At 37.2% G+C, this 16,282-nt stretch overlaps 1 protein-coding gene across 1 annotated transcript in view; it reads right to left on the reverse strand.

The window, feature by feature from the left end:
* Positions 1-724: 724 nt before the first annotated feature.
* Positions 725-16,282, reverse strand: part of LOC148947613 (cytosolic carboxypeptidase Nna1-like) — an 84,577-nt gene continuing 69,019 nt past the window's right edge. Inside the window, exons 5-8 of the mRNA XM_089095954.1 lie at positions 13,919-14,048; positions 3,101-3,220; positions 1,410-1,529; positions 725-898 (exon numbers count right to left, since the gene is read on the reverse strand). Of these exons, the coding sequence (XP_088952080.1) occupies positions 725-898; positions 1,410-1,529; positions 3,101-3,220; positions 13,919-14,048 (544 nt within the window). The remainder of the gene's footprint in view (positions 899-1,409; positions 1,530-3,100; positions 3,221-13,918; positions 14,049-16,282) is intronic.

Here is a 16,282-nt window from a genome sequence, read left to right on the forward strand (position 1 = left end):
CCTTTGGCCCACGAACTTAAGTATAAAGGTTTAAAAAAATGTTTTTGCATCTTTTTTTTCCCTTGGGGGGGGGGGGAATCCCTCACCCAACTTTATATGCAATAGTGTTTATTTGCTGTCAGGAGGAAAAAGTTTTTTGGCCCTTTTTAAAATCCACTTTTGGGCTAATTGATCTTTTGTCAATTATAAACTTGAGATTTGGGGTCCTTTTGGCCCAAAGACTTCGAAAGATTTTTTCTGAAAACCGATGGAATTTTGTATGGGTTCCCTTACCCCCAACCCAGCTTTTTCTTGTAATAGTGTTCCCATGTCCCAGGATTTTACAAGTTTAAAAACTATATAAAAACAAAAGAAGTGCTGCCTTTGTTCATTTGACCAAAGAATATGTTTTTGTGAGCGTCAATGCAATATCGTTATCAGCAATTTTTGGTTTGAACTAAAAATAAAAAAAGTGTGATAGGTCGGTATTAAACCTGTAAATATATTAATTCGGTGATTCTAGAATGTTTTTAGGCTCTAAATTGACTTTGAGTTTTCATAGATTTTTTGATTTTTGAAATTTTGGGGCTGGTCTTTCTTTTGAAACTTGATGCCAAATCATTGTTTTAAGAAATTTGACTGACAAATTTTTGTTGGTCAAAATTTATATCATGCATGCACAAACGAAATTGACGCCAACAATTGGACTCACATCCAGGTTTTTAGTATATGGTTACATGAAAACTCACTTTTTAATAAGCAGCTTTGTGTGCCAGATAGATGGTGTTGCTTCTCGACTAGCTGCTCTGTACTGACGATTTAAATCCCTACCAGCCAAAGAGCATCGCGAGTTTCCAACAATTACGCCATCTGGATTAAGCATAGGAATTATTTTAAAGATGAACTTTTCCCGCAGAGCCTGCAAGAAAAGACAATTTTCATTTTTTTTTTTTTTTTATTTCCCAAGACAAGAGTAAAAGATGAAAAAAACTATAAAATAGTTCCAAATAATAAATCTCATCATGGCTGCTACGTCAGACTTAACCTAGTAAAAAATGGACTCTAACCCACATTATCCAAAAAATTTAAAAACGTATTTTGAAAAAAAAACTGTCATTTGAAGAACAATCGCCATTTCAAGATGGTACAGGAATGGTAACAATTATTTCGGTTAATCTTAATGGTAAAAGTTTATTAAGAAAAATGCATAAAAAAATAAAAACTGTGAAAAGAAACTACCAATATTATGCGGTGTCAGTAATAATGCGTAATTAAATTATTTAATTACAATGGGTATTAAAAGAAAAACAAAGCTTTTGGTACCTTGATGCTCTATTTTTTTATCGAAATTAGGGTCTAAATAGAAAAAAGCACACAACTAATATAAACAAGGAAACTCGACAAATAAGGAAGCACAACTTAGTACAAACCTTAGCAGCCGCTGACCTGCTTGTAAGGAAATCAATGATTCCTTTGATAGCCCAAGAAGACGGCGTCTCACAAGGATGAACACGTGCGGTTAGGACTACTGCTGGTTTTAAAACCGGTTCCTATAAAAAAAACAAAAAAAAAAAACAACAAAGATTTAATGCTAACTTAAGGAAAAAGATAAATAAAATGCAACTTCTTTAAAAGTGCATCAATTCAAAATCATTTCAGTGTATTATAAGACCAAGCAACACTAAACCCCGTGAACTTTGTTATTTATTTGAAACCTCGTATTACATATGATAATCTATCTTGATTTTTTTAATCGCCCCATTTTCTCTTAGTATTTTATTTTTTTATACATCAATCTCGCAAAATCTCGAATCTCTATGATTTTCTTAGTTTTTTTCTATTTCACGAAATTATGCTAGTTCATTTTGTCTAAGAGACTGACAATCAATTAGGCATACGAGTTCCATTGATTGATAAAAAACTTTATTTTCAACTATATTTGATTTCAATCTATCACACTATATTTGTTTTCTTCTCAATAGTTCTTCTTCATAAAAATCAGACGCATGCCCTGCGTAGTGTCAAGATTTTGAATTTATATGTAGAATATAAATAGCATTTAAAGATATGTGCCCCAAAATTGTATAATTTTTGGCATTAATGAAATTATAATCTTCAATTTATTCTACATGTTTAATATAATTGAGATAGACAAACTTACTAACGTACTTAGGTCCCGACCATCCTCGTTGGACGTTTTGGAGCCACTCCCCCTGCTAGCTCAGGCGTAAGGGTTCGGGACATTATTTTTTCAGGTGCGCTACGTGATAACTGTGCTAACTTGACCTGGTCAAAATCGAAGTTATCTATCCATTGCTTTCGTGGCCCCGCCTGGTGGAGGAAGTCCATGCAGAGATATTCAAGTGCAATTTTTGAGAGGCAGCTCGGCTCCATCCTTTTGACATGGCCGAGCCAGCACAGTTGCTGTTTCTTAAAATTACTGAGAATGGGTTCAGTCGACTGGAGCCTTTGCTGTATTTGACGTATATATTTGTGATGTGGTCGGGGTATTTGATTCTGGCAATGCGACGGAGGCATCTTATCTCGAAAGCTAAAAGTTTTCTTTCTTGTTTGGTTTTCAGCGTCCTTGTTTTGCATCCATACATGACAATGGAGATAACCAAAACTGTCGAGTAGGTGTATTTTGAGTTTGCTGGATAGATGATTACTCTTTGAGAGGTTTGTTAGTCTTCGGAAGCTAGAGCTAGCAAGTGCACTGGCCAAGCTTCATGATTGTATATTGCAATTGTATAATAGTATTGTATAATACGCGATTTTTCTTCGTTTTCAGACACATGTTTTACAATAGAAGGAGCAACGACTGTGCCAAAGAGACACGACGTTGAATTGCTACATGCTTTGTGCAGTATAAAAACTCCCCCTCTCTCTCTGTCTCTTTATTCCACTATTTCTTTCTCTTTATTCCCCTCTCCCTCTCTCTTCCGTTAATCAGAATCAAAATACAGCAATTGATCTATTAAGCCATCATTAAATTATAGATCCATACGATAATTTTTACACCTACTATAAAAAGAATACAATAAAGAGAATACAATAATAAAACACTCACAATCAAAAACTTTAAAAGCATAAAAACAGGCTCTTTTTTAAATTGACTTACTGGATTGATGGTTTCAACTGAAGATTGAGGTTGAGTAATGGTAAGTACATGGACACAATTCCCAGCTAGACTTCTACAAAGAAGTCGAACCTTACAAAGCTTTGACTTAACTGGATCCGCCTGTAATATAAAAGTAATAAAGAATTGTGCATGTATTTTCATGAACTTTCGAGGCTATTGACTTTACTGAGATATTTTTTATTGGCATGCGACGTTTTCATCGGCACTAGATTATTGGTATGTTACATAACATGATTATGGTAAGTTTTACTTGAGATTTTTCAGTAGAGGAACTTCAAAGAGCCTTTACGCGTGCTGGTAGTTTGTTCACCTACGGCATCTACTTTAGGGTAATTAAAAATTAGAGCAGGATAATGTTTATAAAGGAGCTGTGGTTTTTTGAAATTGCGATTACGTGCGCTCTACTGTGACGCATAATTTTTTAATTTCAGTAGACTGCCACCCAAAGGATTTTTATTTAAGGGCCAAAACATTTTTCTACCCAATGGTAGGAAACCTATATATATAAAAAGGTACATAATAATTATATTAAATATAATTATGATATTAGTATTATATTAATAATTATATCAATAAAATAATTTTTAATATTTATGATAAGTATCAGTTATTAGGATAATTATAATATATATATAATTTATTAATAATTATATTAATAGCTATAATATTATTAATATATTATAATAAGGTATTAATGACTGATAATTAAAATAAGTTACATATCACTATTTTGTGGAATCACGTTAGGGCCAAAAGCGGTTTTGAACAGATTTTCAGGCAAAATGTTTCACAGCCAAGACAAAGACGGCTATAAGCTCATTATACTTCTAAGCTACATTATACTTCTAGTCCTTCACTTTACTTTATTTAAAATTCCTAATTAGCGCAACCAGTAGTACACCCCAAGAAACCGCCCGTGTATAAGTAATTTTTGATAGGCAAAAAATCCATTCGTCATTTGTTGCTTTTTACAAATAATATTAGACAGTTTGATAGATTATTAAAATTATAGATCCATATAAAATAAATTTCAAAACGAATAGTATTAGATAGTTTAAATGACATATTAATATGATGAACCAAAATAAAACAAACTTCCACGCAAAAATTAAGTTTAAATCGGATGCACCCTGTAGTGTCACCACTTCAGGTGTCAAATTTTTACGATTATCTCTTCGATACAAAGTGGCATAAAAAAAAGAAAAAAAAAATCAAAAATTATATTGGAGGAATTCGCTTGTTACTAGGTCAATACTCGCGGATCAATTTTTATAATCTAGCCAAGATCTAGAACGTAAAAAGCTTTACTTGTTTACGATCAAAACTCCGAAAAAAAGGCTTTACCAATAAACCACTGGTCAACATTGCCTCGAACATACATGTTACCAGAAAGCAGCTTTGAGCTCGACATGAACAAAGAGGGGCCTTGGGGCATAGATTTCCAAATTTCAAGATTGTCTGTATTACCTTTGAGATCAGTTTTTGCCGTTTTCTGGTATTAATTACAAAAACTTTTTCAACAAAATAAGTTTTAAAAAAAGTAAAAAACTCCATTAAACCAAAATGAACAAAAATAGAATTAAAAATGGTCTAAATATCATATAACAAGGCCTTTTAGGTTGAAAAAATCCCCTTAGATTAGGGTCAAGGGTTTTAAGCTATGCTCAGAGGGTATTTAATTTTTTTATGAAAGTGATTGTTGTTTAACTTTAGGAGATGATCCGTCTTTATCCATGAAAAAAGATTATGCCATTATAAAACGAAAAGAAATTAATTAAAAAAATTTAAAAAAAATAAGTTTTTTAAAAAAAGTAAATTACTCCATAAAACCAAAATGAACAAAAATAGAATTAAAAATGTTCTAAATATCATATAACAAGGCCTTTTGGGTTGAAAAAATCCCCCGAGATTAGGGCCAAGGGTTGTAAGCTATGCCCAGGGGGTATTTAAGGTTTTTATGAAAGGGATGGTTGTTTAACTTTAGAAGAGGCTCCGTCTTTCTCTCTGAAAAAGACTATGTCATTATAAAACGAACACTTACTTGACTTGACTTATGTCTCCTGCCGGGCGCTGCTCGGCGTAGAGAGTGACGTCTGCCTCCTCCATCCACTTCGGTCCATGGCAAGCGTTTGCACATCGCTCAACCTGATATTTGCCATCGCCAGGAACTCGGACAGGCTGTCAGACCATCGTTTCTTCGGTCGGCCGCGAGGTCGCTTCCAACCGGCTTTGACAGGGTCGAAGTCATGGATCGTTTTCGCAGGTATGTGTGGAGGCATTCGAAGTAGGTGTCCGAACAATCGTAGTGTTCGCTCGGCTACTTGGGTCGAAAACCGAGACTGCTTGGTGAGCTGCAGCAGCTTCTCATTGCTGACAAAGTCAAACCATCGTAGACCTTCGATCCTCCTCAGGCTCTTTGACTGAAAGACATCAAGGGCCTTGAGGGTTGTGGCTGAAGCTTGCCACGTCTCAGCTCCATAGAGCATCACAGAACTGACGAGGGCGTTGAAAAACCGCAGCTTCGTTGTGCGACTTATGTTCGGTTTTCGACAGAGGTGACGGTTCAATCTGCCCATGGCAGAATACGCTTTGGATATTCTCGCTTGTAGTTCAGAAAGAAGCGAGCCATCTGAAGAAATTATGGAGCCCAGGTAGGTGAATCTTTGGACAACTTCGATGCTAGTGGTGCTATCCAGGCTAATTGAAGGATTGGCAGCAGGGGAGGATAGGTCTATGGCCATAATTTTCGTTTTAGTCCAGTTTATCTGCAGTCCTACTTTTGCAGCCTCTTCTCATAGGATTTGAAGTGCTTCCAGCTACTGCTCCATGGAGTCTGCCAGAATGGCCAAGTCATCGGCAAAATCAGCATCTGTAATGACACGATCTCCAAACTTGAGTCCAAAGCTGAGACGTGAAGTAGTCCTTGTCATAACGTAGTCTATGATGACATTGAAGAGCTCTGGGGCAGCTGCACATCCTTGGCACACTCCTGTCGTGATTTGGAAGAACGGGCTGCGGCGGCCGTTCACTTGAACACAGCTCTCCGTCCCATGGTGTAGAGCTTTGAAGAGTCTGCAGTATTTCTTAGGGAGGCCTGTCGATTCTAGAATCTGCCAAAGAGCTTCTTGGTCCACTGAGTTGAACGTAGCACGAAAGTCGACGAAGGTAAAAAAAGCGTTTTGTCGGAACTCGGTGGCTTTTTCTATGATTTGTCGGATCGTAAAAATCTGCTCGATGGTTGAACGGTCCGACATGAAACCAGCTTGCTCCGGTCGCCGGATTTTACGAATGATGTTTCGACATCGATCTAACAGGACCATTGAGAAAAGTTTTCCCGGGACAGACAGTAGGGTTATTCCACGGTAGTTCAAGCAGTCGCTTTTAGAACCTTTCCTCTTCCATAAAGGGATAATGACACCCTTCCGCCAATCTTCGGGAATTATCTCGGTTTGCCAGATTGTAGAGAACAGGGTGTAGAGAAACAGGAGCATAACAGGACCTGCATATCTTAGCAGGTCCGAACTCAGGCCACAGATACCGGCAGCTTTATTGTTCTTGAGCCTTTTTACTGCATTTCCAATTTCTGAGGGGCTGAAAGGCTTGTCTGGAGGAGCATCTGTTTCGGATCTTGGACTGCCAGGTTGTCTGGGACTATCAGCAAGAGGCATAGACGGGTTAGTGTTGTTCAGGAGTGAGCAGAAGTGGTCCTTCCCCCGATCGAGACAAGAGCCCTCATCAGAGAGAAGTGTTCCATACCTGGATAGGACGGGTCCCAATGATGGTGTTTTATTTTCTGTGAGATCACGGAGGTGCTTGAACAGGCTACCCATGTCTTTCTTTTTTGCTGCTAGTTTGATTTCATCGGCCTTCCTTGCAACAAACTGAGTTCGGTCTCGGTGAATAAGTCTGTTCTGCACTCCATTGAGCCTTCGATAGGTGGCCATGTCCCCAAGAAGTCTTGCCCTCCACCTTTGCTCTATGACCTGCAGTGTTTCTTCAGTTAGCCACGATTTCTTCGGGAAACTCCGCTTGCCAAGCACCAGCTGTGCTGCTTCGCTGGTCTGTGATTTAAAATACTTCCAGGCGTCTTCGCTGTTGTTGAGTGTGCCCAGGAGCTCAAAGCAATTTGATATCTCAACACTATACTTCTGGCGACTATATTGCTCCTTTAGTTTCCCAATATCCGCTGCTACTGGTTTTCTTTCCGATCGCTGTGCATGGAGGCGAAGCTGGACATCAGCACATACAAGCCGTGATCTGCATTTCCGAGCTCTGCTGATCTGTAAGTTCTGCAGTTTTTCAGCGATGATCTCCAGCGTTTAGAAATAATGACGAAGTCAATCATCTTCTTTGTGCGACCGTCGTTACTATACCACGTGTACTGGTGGATAGTCTTACGTTGAAAGTAGGTGTTTGCGATCACAAGTTCATGGGATCGACACAGTTCGAGTAGGTGAAGGCCGTTATCGTTCAGTGGGTCGGGGGATACAGGTCCAATTGTGCCACGCCAAACACCCATATCATCTCGCACTCCAACATTGAAGTCACCGAGAAGAACAGTAATATCTTGTAAGGACACTGTTGACAGACATGTAGAAAGGATAGAGTAGAACTCTTCCTTGGTTACATCGTCGGAATGATTGGTCAGCACATAGCATACGAAGATTGTCATTTTGCCATGCCTGTACCCAAAGCGGGCCTTCATTATTCTTTCCGATACAGCTTCGTGCTAGAGTAAGGCCTTTTTTGCAAGGCCGTTTAGCGCGAGGCCAACACCATTTCTTCTCATGCTCCCTCCAGACCAGACTAACGAGTGATTATCGCTTATTCGCTCTTCTCCACTTCCAGTAAGACAGGTTTCTGTGAGACCTGCAATCGCCACTTTATTCTTACGAAGTTCTTGAGAAAGTAGGTTCTTTGATGCAGGTGCATTCAGGTTCAAAACATTCCAGGTGGCTATTTGAAGCCCCCTTTGGTCTAGAAGGTTCAGTCTGTCAGTCTTTCTGACGTCGTCAGCATGTCCGTCGACGCGCGTAGGTCGAGATCTTAAAAGGAGGTCCGGATCCGAGGCTATGTGGTCACTTTGCGTAGCACTTGATTTTCAGGTGGAGGGTCGCTAGCCCAACCGACCCTAGGCCTGGAATCTGATTAGAGCTAGGTTTAACCTAGATACTGATACTCCCGGGGTGGGCTCCACCCGCCACATGAGGTTGCAACCACCCTGATCGGAGTGTTTAGTTAGGGGATGACCCCATATCCAGAGGCATGTGGTCAGCAGACAAGGTTTGCATCATTCCGGACGAACTCCATCAGCCTCCATAAAAACGAACAGAAATTAATTAAAAAAATTTCAAAAAAATAAGTTTTTTAAAAAAAGTAAATAACTCCATTAAACCAAAATGAACAAAAATAGAATTAAAAATGGTCTAAATATCATAAAACAAGGCCTTTTGGGTTGAAAAAATCCCCCGAGATTAGGGGCAAGGGTTGTAAGCTATGCCCAGGGGGTATTTAAGGTTTTTATGAAAGGGATGGTTGTTTAACTTTAGAAGAGGATCAGTCTTTCTCTCTGAAAAATACTATGTCAATATAAAACAAAAAGCAATTAAGTTAAAACAAAATTTCAATAAAATATGTTTTTTTAAAAAAGTAATGAGCTCCATTAAACCAAAATGGACAAAAATAGAATCAAATAATCTAACCAAGAATACAACTACCACAAATCAGTATCAATAAATAAGTGAACCACCCCTTTTTTAATCAGACCCTTTTGAAGTTTCTACGACAACACTATCGATAAAAACCTTATATGCCCCCAAGGCATAACTTACAATCTTTGCCCTGGGAGCTCTGGGGGTTCGATATCCTCAGATACATAATTTCCAGAACTTCAACAACATTGAACAAAAATGGATTTCTCAAAATTTTGATTGGATGTGTTTGGAGAAATGGTGGGTGTGAGAGGGGTTTAGTTGCCCTTCAATAGCTTTCGACTATTAAAAAGGGCACTAGCCCTTTCAATTTCCAATCTAATGAACCGCTTTGAAATTTCTACGACAACACTTTCTATAAAAAACTTGTAGGCCCCCAGGACATAACTTACAACTCTTGCCCTGAGGGCTGGGGGGGGGCGGTTGTCATGTTTAAAAACCTAATTTCCAAAATTTTTAACTAAGTTGAACAAAATGGATATCTAAAAATTTTGATTTGATGTGTTTGGGGAAAAGGGAGGCATGAGACGGGGGTTAGTTGCCCTCCAATAACTTTCGAATATTGAAAAGGGCACTAGTCCTTTGAATTTACAATCGAATGAGCCCTTTTTCAAGTTTTTATGACAAAGCTTTCAATAAAAACCTTATATGCCACCAGGATTAAACTTATAACGATTGCCCTGAAGACGGTAGGGGGAGTGTCATGCTTGGAGGCTCAAATACAGTAATTATCAATTATGTAGTACGAAAATCTCGTCTCAAAATGTTGATTGAATGTATTTGGGGAAATGGTGGGCATGAGAGGGGGGTTAGTTGCCCTCCAATCACTTTCGACTATTAAAAGGGCACTAGCCATTTCAATTTCCAATCGAATGAGCCCTTTTTGAAGTTTCTAGGACAACGCTTTCTATTAAAACCTTATATGCCCCCAGGGCTTAACTTGCAACTCTTGCCCTGAGGGCTGTGGGGGGAGTGTCCTCCTCAAAAACATAAATTCTATCTGGAAATCAACTACGTAGAACAAAATGGCTATATCAAAATTTTGATTGGATGTGTTTGGGGAAATGGTGGGGTGGAAGGGGTGTTATCTGCCTCCCAATCACTTTCGACTATTTAAAAGGGCACTAGCCATTCTAATTTCCAATCGAATGAGCCTTTTTCAAAGTTTCTACGACAACTCCTTCGATACAAGTGCCCTGGTCTAAAGGAAAAAAAAAACAATAAATAAATAATACATTGTGCCAACATCGTTCTTTTCTTAGACAGTGCTATTGCGCTGCCTATGATTTTCACGAGTATGCCGCTACCACCAAGGCCGTACCCAGAGGAGGGTTAGGCTTCGAACTCCCCCCGAAATGTTTGTTTGACTAGTGAAAACATATCAAAAATGGATATAAGCAAATTTTGTATTAGTTTTTTAAAGTTTTGTTTGTGTACCCCCCCCCCTCCCAAAAAAAAGTAAAACCCCCTCCGAAAAAAAATCCTGGGTACGGCCTTTTCTACCACCAAACAGGTCAGGTGAATACATGTCCTCTATGATTTTATACAGCAGAGAAGACCATGTGCAAAGGGAAAAAAGCTCCAATGAGGTATTTTTTTTACGATTGATAAATGTATATAGACCCCGGCGCCGAGCCGGCGGATCAACCTAACGCCACCAACAAGAGGCCCGATCGAACGCTGCCGAAGTGTCGCAACGCCACCGGTGCTCCGCAGGCACGCCACCGCCGGCAAAGGCGGCGGCGTTCGGTCGACTGTAAAGTAATTGTGTGGTAAGTCTTTAGTACGTCAACCACAAAGTCGGAGCTTTTCCTTCTCGTTTGGTTTAGTATTTCGACTTTCCTGATTAGAAATCAAGCAGAGCTTGCACTATCCCCGAATTTTCGAGTATTTCCCCAAAATCTATGCGTCACCCCGGAAAAACATTTGGTTTCCCGAATCCCCGAAAATCACGCAATCACCCCTAGCAATTTATCACCAGTGAATTTCCTTGCCAAATATTACTTTGCATTCCATAATTCTTCATTACTCTCTGGTTCGTTAATTTTCGTCTCTTGTTACTTTGCATAAAAACCAGACAGATGCAATATGCAATTGCCTTGCAAATATTGTAATATACACAGTTCTTCACATGTTAAGAAAAAAAAATATCGTCTTTATGAAATAAGTTTAAATCATTTCGAATCTGGTTTCCCACTTGCAATTCCTTACATCGTTCGTAGTCAAGAATTTTATTTTCAAGTTGAATAGAATTAGAGAACGCAACATACACTACAGGTTGATTTTGAAGATCGAAGATCGTTTCTACAAGTGAATTGTAAGTTTGCAGATTTTTTTTTTCTTTTGCTGTTTTTAGATAAGAATTTCTTAATTTTTAATACTCAATTGTCGAATACCTTATATAATAATTAAAATAGGATACAATATTCTGTCGTACAATTTTTTCCCCCCCCCCCCCCAAAAAAAAAAACAACCTTATTTTGAGAAAAAATTTAGCTATAGACTAATATATGTTCAAGATTGGATAATTAAAGATTGAGACGGAAGTTACCCCAAAAATAAGATTCATAAAAAATTGTAAATTATTGCCTATAGAGGGGAGGGATAGGGGGCTCTCATTTTTAAATGATAATACCTCATTTTTTATATTGAAAGCAGGGATGCCAAAAAGATATTTATTTTTTTCATTTAAAGCGGAGATGGAAAAAATGCTATCAAATTCCCTGCGAAACCATTGAAATATTTTGATAGCCCCAGGGCCCCCTATTGGGACTTGTTCATTGTCTTTGGTATTTTGCGATTTCTCATAGGCTACTGGCCTAAATTGGCTTTTGTGTGTGCTCCCTTTTAATTAGATTCTTTGGATCTTATTGAGTACCACGGCGAATCTACGACTCAGTCTTCCAATAGTTTGAGGTATATCTGAATAATTTTGCCTTTTTTGTTGTCATCTTCGTACCCCTTTACTCATACCCTCAATTTTTTTTTCAAGGAACACTAAGATTTTTAACGTTTTTTCGCGTGTTTGTTTGAACCATATAGTGACCTAGTTAATTATTATATAAATAATTTTTTTATTTAAAGCAGAGACGGCATCCTATCAAGATGATGGTATCCATAGGGGGGGGGGATAGGGAGTTATTATATTTAAGTGATAGTACCTTGATATTTTGTCATTAAAAGCAGGGATGCCAAAAAGTTAATTATTTTTTTAATTTAAAGCAGAGAAGGTACCCTATCAAAGTGTATGGTATCCAAGGGGGGGGGGTTAGGGAAGCATTATATTTAAATGATAATATATTGAACTTTTTTATTGAAAGCAGGGATGCCAAAAAGTTTTTTTTTTAATTTAAAGCAGAGACGGTATCCTATTCAGATGGTATCCAGAGGGGAGGGGCATAGGGAGTTATTATATTTTTGTGATAGAACTTTGATTTTTTTTTATTGAAAACAGGGATAACAAAAAGTTATTTTTTTTTAATTTAAAGCAGAGACAGTATCCTATCAAGGTGGGGCCCAGAGGGGGGGAGGGTAGGCAATTATTATATTAAAATAATAATTTCTTGAATTTTCTTATTGAAAGCAGCCTCAGTCCACACAAAGTGATAAGTTGATTTTATTCATGACAATTATAGCCACATCCTGCAGTTAGAATAGACTTCCAAGTTTGACTGAAGGAATTTTTTTCGACCAGTTGACCCCTAGATTTTTCGTCCCTTCACACTATTTAAAAAAAATACCTTTTTTTTGCACATACTAATATTTGGACTTTCATTAGTATACCAGCTTACCCGTCACGCGTTGCCATGATCTTAAAAGAAAGGAAATTCAATGAGAATACCCCTAAGGAAAATTTCTGAACGTTCACTGTCTTAGTTAAAAGTTTCTAACGTCATAATGTTTTCATTTTAGTTTAATTATAATTGAGAAATATATTAGAATCACACAAGATTACGTTGAATTGCTATGTAGGCTCTTCGAAAAGCTGTTCAATTTTCTGATATCGTCCATTATATAAATTCATTTAAGTTCGACCAAGCTAATTGGTTGAGACTAACACATTGATTGGAAATTAAATTCCATTTTCCTTCCAGTACTGAGGTGGGTCATCCACATTTCGGCATTGGGAACTGATGCTTGATTATTTTTTAAGGTGAAATTTTAAGTTATCCTATTCAAAATGATTATAAATGATTGTGGAAAAAATTAGTAGGACAGGTTGATGTGTTTTTGCATTTTACATAAATTTCTGCTTGCAATTGTATGTTCTTTTGTGTATTGTTTTTTGTATGGTATATATCGACAGTTGGATAATGTTTTGAAATATGAATCAACACATGTAAATTCAAGAAGGAAGAAACCAAGCAAAAATACTCCGTACAACATCTTCGTCCAACCCCTATGGTAATTAAAAATTAACAAGATTTTCGTGACTTATACTTGATGTATTTTTAATTTTAATTGTTTTTAAAACCCGTTTTTAGTACCAGGAAAGATTTTAGGAATCTAAACAGGGCAAAAAAAACGATCAATATCAAAGTCGCCCATTTCAACTGTTTTAAAGGTGACAAAGCAGATATTGGCAAAGGGCATTATGAAACAATTAGGCTTCCAAGTTCAAACTTATATTCAAAGTTTTTACCCAGGTAACTGATGAATTTTGTGATACGGTATGTGAAGTTTTGTATGCAGTAATGCTCGATGAAAAAAATACTAATTTTGATAATTATTTGTGTTAAGAATACATAGCTAATAGATACTTCAACTACTATGCAAGGGTAGCCATTTCGTTTCTACCAGATTTCTACTTCTCTTGATGAATAACAAAGAAGACCAGTTTCCAGCCAGCGACTTGTGAAGTTTTGAACTCATGAATAGGCTCGATTCTGTTGTAAATTTAAGCTGTGATTTGAGAAAGACTAATGAAAACGTTACTGTTTGCGGTCAACATTGATCGCGCCACCTACGTCTCACCGGCGGCGCGGCACGCTGTTTTTGTCCCCGCCGCCGCCGGTCTTCACTCATCGGCGCGGCGCCGGGGTCTAAATGTATAGGACTAGAAGAACAAAGGATAACATTAATCTACCTGGATATTTGACAAGTAGCTTTGCAAATCCGTATAGGTGTATGGGTAACAGCTCGCCAAATAAACGACATCATCGCCATGCGGAAAATTAATAGCAAACGTTAGTGTGTAGGTCTGAACACCATCAACCCTACAAGAAAAGCAGTGGCAAATGGTCTTCAGTGTTCAAGACAAAACATCAAGCCCAAAACAATTCCGAATACTTTGAAATCAAGAGAAAAGAAAAAATTTGTATAGAAAGAAGTAAATGTGAATTTGTTGAGACTGAACGTAGTGAGGTTGCAACTCACTGTTCAATAAAGTAATATATTTAAGGAAGTGGTTAGAGTGTATTGTTTTAGTCTAGCTTAGGTTAACTCTTAGAGTTAATGTGAAACAGCATCTGATTGCTTTGTCTCTCAAAAGCTACTTGAGAGCTTTTTTTGCAGATATGTCACAAGAAAAATGTTTAAGACAATCAATATTTTAATGTGATTAACCAAATACAACTGGTACAAAATTAAGATAATTATTACACAAAACTTTGAACTATAATTATTATGGCGACTTTTAAATCTATTTTGGTTGTTGATTTTATGTCAGCCCGTCCCTCATTATATACTTTAAGGTAAACTTTCAAATTGTTTCGTTGACATATTTGTGTTGAGTAAATGCATCATTTTTTTACAAAATATAGGTAGCGTTTCTGGAACGCTAACTAACGCTCTAGTTAGCGTTTAAGTAAAGAATTCAACGTTGTTCGGAAATTCTGGGAAACAAGCAACAAAAAATAGCTTGAAATAGCGGAAAACATGAACTGTTACTTAATTTTGGTCTGAATGTACGATTCATTTGTGGTGTGAATCTTACCGAAAGATTCACCTTCCAACGGCTCTTTTATTTATGTTGTCTCCCCCTGGTCACTTCATTCACTATCATCGGAAGGTTGCAAAACCTACCCTAGCTTCAATCGGACCTGCAGCCTCTTATAATTTCTGTCCCCTCCATTCATTTGATTTGTTCAGTTTCTTTTGGTAGCTCTGGCCCACAAACCTAGCTTGACTTAACAATCAAGCCCCCTTCTATTGTCTGCCAATGCCTGTAGCACTATACCGCCAGAAGCGCTAGTTAGGTAGTAATAAGAGTCTACAGCAATATCAGTTTTCAATTATTGTAAAATTCCGTTTAAAGCGTCAAAGATTTTACTTGTTCTTTGCTGACTGAACCAAAAGTTATTGCAAACAATGTTTTAAAACTAATTCTAAGAGTTGAAACTATATTTTGAAATGAGACAAATAAAAAGGCCAAAATATATTTTTTGCTGGTTTAGGGACGGAAAATTTTTCACATCTAAGGATTTTTTGATTAAGAGGGGTCGAGGTTAAAAAAAGCCTTATTTATGCATCACTTGAAAAAAATGTATTTCGATGTGAAGTGCAAGTCTCATTTAGAAGTCAACTCAACGTAAGCAGGAGCTTATTAGAAAGAGGCAGGAGGGAGAGAGGGGGTGAAAGCTTGTCAAAACACCAAAAAAGGGGTGACCAATTTGGTCACCTGTTTTGGGTCCAATTTTGGGTCACAATTTGGTCACAACCAACTTTGGGTTACAATTATGAGAGATCAATAATGGAAAAGTTACGAGATCCAATCACTTCTGCCTAAGTGTATTGAGCAATATGCAATAACGTATAAGCTCTGCACTCAAATCAAAACCGTGAGAAATACCCGTAATGTGTTTTAGTTTTAAACTATTGGTAATTTAGCAAGTATTCTTAGGAGCCACTATTTTCTAGCCAGGGCAAAATAATTTTCAATTAGATTGTTAGATTTTCAGTCTTTAGTCTCCTTAAATTACGTTAATTCCTTGAAATATCTACAAAGTAATGTTATATATATATATATATATATATATATATATATATATATATATATATATATATATATATATATATATATATATATATATATATATATATATATATATATATATATATATATATATATATATATATATATATATATATATATATTTATGCCCGCTTACAATGGAGAAATGGAGAAAAAAAAGCGGAGTACAAAATGAAGCAAAAAAAGAAGAAAAACATGTTCAACACTAGAAATTAAATACAGGTATTTCATTCACTAAAACAGTTGAGTCAGCGGTGAGTCATAGAGTTCACTGAGGGATCGTCTTGAGGCTCTCCGTTCTAGATCAATCACCTTGGTTGATTGATCAAGGATTCCATATATGGATGAGATTTCCGAGTTAGAAAATCTTAGCGGAAGTCCCAGTAAAAATTTTGCTAATCTGTAGTACATGGTTCGTATTTTTCGACGCTCGGTGAGGGACAACATTTCCCACAAGGGTGATATGTACCAGATGAC

The sequence above is a fragment of the Artemia sp. Qi Xiang Cuo genome, chromosome 10 (genome assembly GCF_049724085.1).
Source record: "Artemia sp. Qi Xiang Cuo chromosome 10, ASM4972408v1, whole genome shotgun sequence".
Classification (NCBI taxonomy): domain Eukaryota; kingdom Metazoa; phylum Arthropoda; class Branchiopoda; order Anostraca; family Artemiidae; genus Artemia; species Artemia sp. Qi Xiang Cuo.